At 42.9% G+C, this 11,368-nt stretch overlaps 1 protein-coding gene across 1 annotated transcript in view; it reads left to right on the top strand.

Annotated features, from left to right (window-relative positions):
• grk3 (G protein-coupled receptor kinase 3) overlaps positions 1–11,368 on the top strand; it is a 44,798-nt gene that overhangs the window by 23,136 nt on the left and 10,294 nt on the right. Inside the window, 12 exon segments of the mRNA XM_068706355.1 lie at positions 2,192–2,265; positions 2,379–2,480; positions 2,979–3,053; positions 3,941–4,002; positions 4,158–4,209; positions 4,715–4,806; positions 4,900–4,999; positions 5,384–5,462; positions 6,214–6,344; positions 8,001–8,095; positions 9,527–9,634; positions 10,784–10,850. Of these exon segments, the coding sequence (XP_068562456.1) occupies positions 2,192–2,265; positions 2,379–2,480; positions 2,979–3,053; positions 3,941–4,002; positions 4,158–4,209; positions 4,715–4,806; positions 4,900–4,999; positions 5,384–5,462; positions 6,214–6,344; positions 8,001–8,095; positions 9,527–9,634; positions 10,784–10,850 (1,037 nt within the window).

An 11,368-nucleotide genomic window follows, 5' to 3' on the forward strand; every position in this document is an offset into this window, starting at 1 on the left:
TTAACAAGGAAAAGTAACTAACTTCACCATAATCTATATTTTCTAATGTATTTATTCAGTTTGAATAGATTTTTTGAATGTTGTTCTAATGTGTTTACTCTAATGTAATTAGATGTGTTGGTACAACCTCAACAAACCCACCGTGTCGTCCTCCAGGACGCTCCTGAAGGTCCGACCAGAGATCTGAGTCCAGAATCTTGTTGCGTGTCTATTTCTGTTAATACCTGAAGCTAATCGGCTAAAAGCTGCTGAGAGGAGAGTCAACATGCTAACGAGTGTCTTAACTCATTACTGCTGCGTCCTCTAATCTCTAGTCGTCTCTGGTCTCTGTTCTCTAGTCGTCTCTGGTCTCTGGTGGTCTCTGTCCTCTGGTCTCAAGTAGTCTCTAGTTGTGTCTGTCCTCTGGTCTCTACTCTCTAGTCTCTAGTCGTCTCTGGTCTCTGGTGGTCTCGTGTCTCTAGCGGTCTCCCTGAGGTGGTCTTGTTGTAGACCTAATCTGACCTCCCAGCAGCATCGTCTCTGTTCATCTCATCTCTGTCTCCACACAGCCTGTAGCCACGGAGGCAATTACCATGGCAACAGGGCATCTCATCTATGCAACAACGTGGATGAGCCCCCCCCCCCCCATCTCTTCTTCTTCAGATAATGTTTCAGTGTAGATGAACGGCTCCACGTCGTCAGATTCCGTGTGTGTGTGTGTGTGTGTGTGTGTGTGTGTGTGTGTGTGTGTGTGTGTGTGTGTGTGTGTGTGTGTGTGTGTGTGTGTGTGTGTGTGTGTGTGTACATTTGTTAGCTGGAGGCTCAGAATCAGCTGCTGTACTAACCCTAACAAGGACAAGACAACCTCAATATATATATATATATATATATATATATATATATATATATATATATATATATATATATATATATATATATATATATTGAGGTTGGGCAACTTGACGCGTTATTATCGCGTTAACGCATTCATTAATTAACGCTGACAATTATTGTATTGCTATTAACGCCGTTTTTTGTTTTTTTATGCAATACACACCGTTGATGCTAGCAAATCACCCAAACAAACGGTGGAGGGAGTCTTCATCAGACTACGTTGATGCAGCGTGTGGGAGAAGTATAGATAAACTAAAGACAAGCTAACAAATGCCACAGAGAAGTGGATAGATACAAATTGCAGGACGACTAGTATCGTGGAAGATCTGAGGAACGTTCTTAGGATCAACGAATGACGGCACGTATGAGCCTCCCTCTAGACGCACCGTCACAAGAAGAACACACGAGTTGTATGAATAGGAGAGGACTACAAAAACGTGCACCAGCTGTCGCTCTCACCGGAGACTACCGGACATCGCCGGGTAACCGTCATCACCTCGGAGTTACGGTGCATTATATTGATGAACAGTGGGAGCTGCGTTCAAATGCTCTGACTGTCATGAAAACAGAAGACAGACATTTTGATGAAAAGTGCGCGGAACATTTTATTCATGTTGCACAGCAGTGGAATGTTTAAATAAAGTCAGTAACTGAGCACAGATAGTGAAGAAATATAACTGTTACTGTGTAAAGGAGTACTGCCGTTAAAAAGAACCTGATTTGTTTAAAGTGTTTCAAACCAAATGTAATTGTACTTTTGTTCATATAGCAGTACTTTAAAATAAAATGTTCTATCTTTTTTTAATACATTTTGACTTTCTGCTCCAGAGTTATTGTAAATGTTTGGATCACACAAGTCTGGTATGTATGTGAGCAAGTCACTCTGTTGTTCACGCCTCGCTACATAAAAGAAGAGTGAGCAGTAAAATACAACAGTTTATCTGCTTTATCTATCTGTGAGTACACATTTAGATTTAAAACATCTCTTGTGGAGACATGGAAGCATCTTTCCCTCTTGTTTCTTTTTGTGATTTATGTTTTAATTTACAAGCTTTATGAGTGGAATCTCCATCTCACTGTCATGTCAAAGGTCTGAAGGGTTCATCCTCTGGGGACCTTGAATATCGGCCACGTTTCATAACGACCCCGTTTAAAAGTTTAGATGTTTCAAACCAACAAATAGTATTTGTCAATTATATTTCACATAGTCCTGTTTCATGCATATTCATTATGTTGTTAAATGTTAATGTTCTATAGGTCACTCCTGCTCTGTGACATTATGTATCTGATGGTTCTTTATGTCTTTTGTTTGCTGCAGGTTTCCTCCTCTTCAAAGACTTCTGTATGAACGAGATCGACGAGGCCGTGCCACAGCTCAAGTTCTACGAAGAAGTGAGTCCACAGCGTCCTCCGGGGATTAGACGGGAGATTAAGGCCTCGTAATCCAGGAAGCGTTTGTTTGTTGTTGTTGTTTCTCCGATGACCTCGTGTGTCTCTGCTCTCAGATTAAGGACTACGAGAAGTTGGACTCAGAGGAGGAGAGGTTGAGCCGCAGTCGGCAGATTTACGACGGCTACATCATGAAGGAGCTGCTGTCGTGTTCACACGTGAGGACGACGTCTCCTTCACTCCTCAATACATTACGTTACATTACGGTCATTTAGCAGACGCTTTTATCCAAAGCGACTTACAATTCAGTATCTATCTACACACCATAGATGCAGCTACGGGAGCAGTTTTGGGGTTAAGTGTCTTGCTCAAGGACACATTGACATGAGACTAGTGGAGCAGGGGATCGAACCGCCGACCCTCTGATTGAAAGGCGGCCCTGCTCTCCACTTAGCCACGGTCACCCAATAGAGACGAGGACACACTCAGACGAGGACACTCAGACAAAGACACACACGAGGACACACTCAGACGAGGACACACAGACAAAAACACACTCAGACGAGGACGGACGGACCGTTCCCTAGTTGTCTCTATAATATAATGTCTTCCTGGTCACACTGAGGTCTCATATCGTCTCATAAAACAGAAGTGAATACTGGAACAGCTGCTTTTTATTTCATTATTTTTTAATAACGCTTCTTCTTTTATTTCAGCCGTTTTCTAAGAAAGCAGTGGACCACGTGCAGAGTAACTTAACAAAGAAACAGGTTCCCCCGACTCTGTTCCAGGTAAAACCACGACACTTCTACACCGCTATGAACTCTGGGAAATGTTGTTCTGGTGACATAAACAATTGTTTTTCTCGAAATATAACACTTGAAGCGGTAAATGAATAATTAAAACAGTAGAGACTTCACACCTTCAACACATCTGAGGGTGTGAATTATTCTCACACACACACACACACACACACACACACACACAACCTTTGTCTGCCTTATTTTTAACCTGAACTTTATGACCTTTCTCAGAATAGATTTGTAGGTTTCATGAATAAATTAATGGAAGTAAAGTTTGTAGAAACTTAACTTCAGTTTGTTTTAGTCCCTCGTTGTTGTGTGTGTATTGGTGCCTCATCTTTCACCATAAATAAAGAGCGTTATTATGCTTCTTTATTATACGTTATGAGATAATTCCACCGTATTCTGTCTGTACTCACGTTTCCTGTTTGTATCTTTTCTGTCGTACAGCTCTGTTCTTGTAGCAGGTCTTGTTTTCTGTCAACTCTCAGATTGTAATTAAACATTCAGAGAGAAGCATACATTGTCAGAGAAGGCAGCACAGAAAAACACGGTTGTTTCCTCTGAGCTCAGTGAATCTAATCACCAGAGCCTCCTGACTGCAGCATGGCTCTCATTGTGACTATAAAATTATCATAAGTGAAAACATATTCCCTCAAAGCTCTCGCTTCATGTTCAGCTGGAAACAAAAGAGGCGTCTTATGTGCACACTTGTCAAAATGTTCAGTGGGAGTTCCTGAGAAGTGAATTAACTTTAAACGGCGGACAAAAGGAAGTGGACAGAAGCTTTAACAAGAAGACACAGCGATGTGGAGGAGAGGTGTTGATGTATGATCACGATGTTACTGAGAGAAGCTGCTTGTGTCTCCCTGCAGCCGTACATCGTGGAGATCTGCGACAGCTTGAGAGGGAAGATCTTCCAGAAGTTCATCGAGAGGTGAGACCGGAGAAGAAGAGCAGCTTCATCACTTCCTCACCTCCAACAGTCAACTCACATTGTTAACCCTCTCTCTGTCTGTCTCTCTCTCTGTGTGTGTGTGTGTGTGTGTGTGTGTGTGTGTGTTTGTTTGTTTCTATTCTTCTTCCCTTCAGTGACAAATTTACTCGTTTTTGCCAGTGGAAGAACGTGGAGCTAAACATCCACGTGAGTACAGGCTTTAAAAACCATGACGTTGTGCAACACTAAAGAGCTAATAACAGGCTTTAGTTGCTCATATTATTATTATTCTTTGTCTTCTGTTTGGAGCATATTTAAGGTGGTTAGTTTTAGAACTACACTCCCCAGAATGCTTTGGGGGACATAAACAGGAAGTGAAATGTTGCCACACTGTTGGACTTCATGTTTCAGTTATTATTTCACACAAAAACCAAGAGAAGAGCCCAGAACAATGAACAAACTTCTTTTTTCTTCTTAACCTAAGCTGCACCAGGTAACAGACCCTCCTCTCAAACAATAACATAAAAGTTCTGCAGGTTAAAGGACCAAATAAAATGCAGTAATTTACTCTTTATCGAACTTATTTAATTTCAAACAGACACCACGGTTTCTTAAACCACCGTGTGTGTGTGTGAGTTTGACGGTTAATGTCTGTATTCGTGCGACTGCCTCTCAAAGACGCCTCCTTGTGCTTCCGTCTGTCCGTCCTCAGCTGACCATGAACGACTTCAGCGTGCATCGGATCATCGGCAGGGGAGGCTTCGGAGAGGTGTACGGCTGCAGGAAGGCCGACACGGGCAAGATGTGAGGAAGCAGAATGTATAATGAATCGATCAAAGAGGTCCGGGGTTAGGCTGAGCCTGTGTTGATCTGTAGTGCTTGTGGTCTGAACTTCAGGTACGCCATGAAGTGTCTGGACAAGAAGAGGATCAAGATGAAGCAGGGGGAGACTCTAGCGCTCAACGAGAGAATCATGCTGTCGTTAGTCAGCACCGGGGTGAGTTAGTTTAGTTAATCACAGTTACACTCATTCACCTGGTCATAAAGGACTAGTTAGCAGCTGCTAGATTAGCATCACACTCACTCTGATCTGCATGATTATTACTAACACACATTTCTCCATGTAAACAGATATAATAATAATTATGATGATGAGTATCCTACATTTTACGCTTTAAAAGGTACTCGCTGAAATCACATTAAGCTTTATTCTCTTAAAGAAGATTACTCATCCTGACTGGTTACATAAAATGAAAACAATACTATAAAAACATATGGAGAGCTTATAATTCTCCTCTTTGTTGAACTGATACCAGAGGTTTTATTATACAAGTATGTGAGTATCAGGTCCAGTTAATGATCCGGTTCTGACTCTCTGCAGGACTGCCCGTTCATCGTGTGCATGACGTACGCCTTCCACACCCCCGACAAGCTCTGCTTCATCCTGGACCTCATGAACGGTAGGCTGAGCCCTCATGGTCCCGTACTTCCTCATGGTCCCGTACTTCCTCATGGTCCCGCACCTCCTCATGGTCCTTTACTTCCTCATGGTCCTTTACTTCCTCATGGTCCCGTACTTCCTCATGGTCCCGTACCTCCTCATGGTCCCGTACTTCCTCATGGTCCCGTACTTCCTCATGGTCCCGTACTTCCTCATGGTCCCGTACCTCCTCATGGTCCCGTACTTCCTCATGGTCCCGTATTTCCTTACCCCTCATGATCCTGTACTTCCTCACCCCTCATGGTCCTGTACTTCCTAACCCCTAATGGTCCTGTACTTCCTCATGGTCCTATACTTCCTCATGGTCCTATACTTCCTCACCCCTCATAGTCCTGTACTTCCTCATGGTTCCGTACTTCCTCACCCCTCATGGTCCTGTACTTCCTCACCCCTCATGGTCTCGTACTTTCTCACCCCTCATGGTCCCGTACTTCTTCACCCCTCATGGTCCTGTACTTCCTCACCCCTTATGGTCCTGTACTTCCTCTTAAGGGTCTGCTGTAGCCGTCTCACAATCAAACTCCTGAGTCATCTCTCTAAATCCATTCTCACCCCCCCGAGACAATAGCCACCTCTTATTTGATAGATATTGATCCAAGCATGAGGTTTTATGAGGCCACACTGACTCACTCTATTGTGTGTGTGTGTGTGTGTGTGTGTGTGTGTGTGTGTGTGTGTGTGTGTGTGTGTGTGTGTGTGTGTGTTTTCAGGCGGCGACCTGCACTACCACTTGTCTCAGCACGGCGTGTTCAGTGAGAAGGAGATGCGTTTCTACGCGGCTGAGATCATCCTGGGTCTGGAGCACATGCACAACCGCTTCGTGGTCTACAGGGACCTCAAGGTAGACTCTTAAATACAGTTGTATTATGTGTGTGTGTGTGTGTGTGTGTGTGTGTGTGTGTGTGTGTATGTGTGTGTGTGTGTGTGTGTGTGTGTGTGTGTGTGTGTGTGTGTCTCTTCCTCCTCTTTGCCATAACGTGCTGCAGAAATGAATCAGCATTTTATTCACTTCCTGTTCCCTCGTCTTGAAGTCTTCTTGTTTAGATGAAGTTGAGCGTCATAAAAACCAAAACTACAAGATGAAAGAGGCTACGAGCAGTCAATGATGAGTTTCACATGACTCATTTGACATATTGTCAATTAAAAATATTCCAGTGCAGATTTAAATATTCACGACAGCTCCAAATGGGCATTAATCCGCCGCTGAAATTAGACCCCCAACAAATGCACTAATTTTTCTTCCTGTTTGTTTGAATAAAAAAACAACAGCAAGCAGCTGTTTAAAAAAAAAGAAACGCAAACTATATATTTGTGTTTTTTAAAGATTGACGTCTTCAGCAGGAACCAATGTGCTGAGAGTCACAAACAGGAAGTCAGACGGTATTGAGAGACGGACCGACACAATGTTTTAATGACATTTGTTGACAAAAAGAAGAAGAATAATATAGAATGATGTCTGTTTTATCATATTGATGAATCAAAGCATGTCACCCTTATAAGAAAGTTTAATATTCAGATTATTTATTAGATAATTATAGAACTCGCATCATTTTTACCTTTACAAACTACATACTGCTGCATGCAGCAAGCATTAAACTGTGACATTCTACTTCCTCATAACTAGGAACTCTGACCCTCTTGCTCATATTTCTGCAGTGCAAAGGATTGTGGGTAGGAACAGGCTGGCTCGCATACTGTAAAAATGCTGGTATTTGCTGTAGTGTGCATTGGGACGTAATAAATCTTATTGTGGCAGCCTGGAACAAACCCCGAACCTCCGTCACACCTCCACACAGATGCTCTGTGTTCAGCCCTCAGTCCTCTGGTTCTCCTCTGGCTCCCCTGTTTGGACTGGTTGCCATAATAACAGACATATTTCTGTGGAAGTCAGGGAGCAGTTTTAGGGCTTCAATAAACAGAGCAGAACAATGCTGATAACACTGGGAGAGGAGGGGGGGGGGGGACGTTTCATGCCAAACAGAAGAGGATAACCAGGACAGGAGCTTTCTCTTTTATTGTCTGTGTCCACCAGAGTTTTTCTACTCGTCAAACGGAAATTAGAACTTAAGTTATTAATGAAATCTCTAACATTGTTTCCTCTGATTTTATCTCTTCTGTCCTCCATCAATATCTCTCTCTCTGTCTGTCTGTCTGTCTGTCTGTCTGTCTGTCTGTCTCTGTCTCTCTGTCTCTCTCTGTCTGTCTGTCTCTCTTTTGCTCTCTGTCTGTCTCTCTTTCTCTGTTTGTCTCTCTCTGTCTGTCTGTCTCTCTCTGTCTGTCTCTCTTTCTGTCTGTCTGTCTCTCTTTCTCTTTCTGTCTGTCTCTCTTTCTCTCTCTGTCTGTCTCTCTCTTTCTCTCTGTCTGTCTGTCTGTCTCTCTGTCTGTCTGTCTGTCTCTCTGTCTGTCTGTCTCTCTCTCTTTGTCTGTCTGTCTCTCTCTCTCTTTCTCTCTCTGTCTCTCCCTCTCTGTCTCTCTCCCTCTCTCTCCCTCCTTCCAGCCAGCTAATATCCTGTTGGATGAACACGGTCATGTTCGTATCTCAGACCTCGGTCTGGCTTGTGACTTCTCCAAGAAGAAACCTCACGCCAGTGTGTAAGTATCTGAGTTACCCTCTGGACTGATGTTAAATATTACAGTCTGCTGCTCACTGTTTAAACTCCCGTCCAGAGTGTTAATGTCTGACATCTTGTCCCTGATCCATACGGATCCCCCTCACGGTTTACCGTTAACCATCAGAGTGTAAATAAAGTTTTAACGTTGCAGTTGGATGAAACAGTGCTCCCAAACATATAGGATTCATCAGCTAATAACATCTCCACACACTCAGAAATAAACAGGACATTAGAAGAAGAAAATCAATGACATCACTGTGAGGAAAGCTGTCTCTCTGATGGGATATTAGAAGCTACTGCATTCATTATTAAGAGCGCTACAATCTGTTTGCAACACTTCCTTCCAAAGTAAAGCTGAGCAACACTCTGAGTTGATTGAATAATATGAATATGAATATGAATAATTTAAACGTGTTTCCTCTTGAATGTGGATCAGAAAGCTTTCATTACTTTTACATGCAAGGTGCGAGTTCACTGATTTAATGAGGGATCCGTCAGGTCAGCTAAACCCTTTAGTAGCTTTTCAAACTAAAATACTATGAAATGTCTGAATGATGCTTTTATTTTGTAGAAAGTCTCTTTACTAATAGATGCTATTTAGTTTAGTAGACGGAGAACTAAACTCTGCTAAAACCAGAAAACAAACCAGGAGCTACGAGGAATCCAGGACACAGACATCTGCGATTGTTTCTGGCTGCTACTGCTAGCCATGATGCTATCGATAGCTGTGCAAGCTAACACTAACAGCCAGAAACAAAAATCTATGATTGTTTCTGGCACAAAAGAAACAAACTTCTGGATTTGTTTCTGACACAAAGTTTCTGGCTGCTAATGTTAGCCATGTTGCTATTGATATCTATGCGAGCTAACGCTAGCTATGTCGGCTAACACTAACACTTGCTATGTCCGCTAATGCTATCTATGTCGGCTAACACTAGCTATGTTGGCTAACGCTAACACTAGCTATGTAGGCTAACACTAACACTAGCTATGTAGGCTAACGCTAACACTAGCAGCCAGAAACAAACATCTATGGCTCGTTGTCCGTTTGATAATCGAGACAAAGAACACGTTTTCTTGCGGTGATGAAACGCTAACGGGGGGGGAAGTTGTCTGTTGCCACTTTAAAAAGAAGCAAAAAAAACAATAATAATAAAAACTAAATAATATAAAGACTGAGTGAGCCTGCTGGTGGTGATGGTCACGTGTTTCTCCTGCAGCATTGCTGTGTTTCTCCTCAGCAACTCCTGTAATTTACCAGAATCTAAACGACCTCCCAGAACAACCATAACAGTTATTACAGGAGATGAGAGGAGTTACATCTTCACCCACCTCCTCCTCTGATATTAATCCCGTGTGAACGACTGTACGGAGAGTTACTGTAAAGCAGTAATGAGTGTTTGTGTCTCAGGGGAACTCACGGCTACATGGCTCCAGAGGTTCTTCAGAAGGGGACAGCCTACGACAGCAGCGCCGACTGGTTCTCTTTAGGCTGCATGCTCTTCAAGCTCCTCCGAGGGTAACTACTAGATAATCTCTTCTTCCTCTCCTTCTTCCTCTTCTTCTTCTTGTCCTTCTTCTTCTTCTCTCCTTCTCCTCCTTCTTTGTCTTCTTCTCCTACTTCTCCTTCCTCTTCTTCTTCTTCTTCTCCTTCTTCTTCTTCTCTCCTCCTTCTTCTCCTTCTTTGTCTTCTCCTGCTTCTCCTTCCTCTTCTTCTTCTTCTTCTTCTTCTTCTTCTTCTCCTCCTTCGTCTCTCCTCATTCTTTGTCTTCTTCTTCTCCTTCTTTTCCTTCTTTTCCTTTTCCTCCTTCTCTTTCATCTTCTTCTTCTTCTCCTTCTTTTCCTTTGTCTCCTTCTTCTTCATCTCCTCCTCCTTTTTTTCTTTTGCTTCTCTTCCTCTTCTTTTTCTTCCTCATTCTCCATCTTCTCTTTCTTCTCTTCCTCTTCACTTCCCTTCTGCTTTCATTCTCTCCTCTCTATCCTCTTTGAATCCACTCCTCTGTCTCCACTGTTTGGTTTGTTTGATCGTGCGTGTGCGCGCGTGTGTGTGTGTGTGTGTGTGTGTGTGTGCGTGTGTGTGTGTGTGTGTGTGTTTGTTTGATCTGGAGTGTGTAAATGCCAGAGGTCAGGGCCCAGTAGGTCAGAAATTGTGTGTGTGTGTGTGTGTGTGTGTGTGTGTGTGTGTGTGTGTGTGTGTGTGTGTGTGTGTTGGTCTGAGTGACAGTACAAGAGGAGAGTGTGTGACGTTTCTCTCATTGATGTCTTCAGTGTGTTTGAACACTTTAAAGAGGAGTGTGTCTGTGTGTGTGATTGGTGAAAGGTTGGAGAGATGGATGGAAATGTTTTAACACTGAATTCTCAAACTAGAAAACTATCCTCTGATATTAAAGTCACAATCCTTACAAAATTAATCTTTATCCACGTATCAAACTCGACATGCATCTGCAGAATAAAGTGGAGAGATGCTCTCTGCCTCACTCTAGAAGGTGTTTCTCCTCACAAGTCAGTTTCAACAAACTTGTTAGGATCAAAGTGCTCTCTTAAAGGGACAGTGCTGATGTTTAGAAGTGGTGTTGTATGAATACTTCTACTGAAGTAAAGGATCTGAATACTTCTTTATTATTAAATACTACTACTAATACTCCTCTCTCCTCTGTCTCCTGCTCAGGCACAGTCCCTTCAGGCAGCACAAGACCAAAGACAAACATGAGATTGACCGTATGACGCTCACCATGGTAAGACACATGCACACGTTACCCACAAGTCATTGCTGCAGCAACATATTACAGGAGTCTTTATGTAAACACAGAGTGGGTTTGGCCTGTTTACCGTTCAGTGTGAACAGAGACCTGATGAGGGTCTTTGAGGGTCCCTGAGGGTCCTCAGGTCTTTGTTTCTTGAGTGTCTCTGGACCGAGTGTTTACTTTGCTGTGTCGTGTGAAGACAAAAGAGATTTGAGGCGTCTAACAGAAACAAGCTGAGCCAAGCTGGAGGGGTCAGATGGATTTAAAGCCACATCCAGAACAGGTTTACTCAGAGAACCAAAATACAATGAATGCACGAGGCATTACAGTCTCATCTGTTTTGAATTTTCGGTGTATTTTTTAATTGAAGTTAAGGTTCACAGTGCAGAATGAGGAGGTGAAGTTTCTCTGAGCTCTCTTTAACCCTCTGAACTTTAAAGGGTTAGGGCTGTTTCTCTCTGTGATCTTGACTTTCTTTTCAAAATAAAAGTCCTGCTCCTCTTTGGAAA

The sequence above is a fragment of the Cebidichthys violaceus genome, unplaced genomic scaffold (genome assembly GCF_023349555.1).
Source record: "Cebidichthys violaceus isolate CVI_PGR_0920_01 unplaced genomic scaffold, fCebVio1.0.p SCAF_12, whole genome shotgun sequence".
Classification (NCBI taxonomy): domain Eukaryota; kingdom Metazoa; phylum Chordata; class Actinopteri; order Perciformes; family Stichaeidae; genus Cebidichthys; species Cebidichthys violaceus.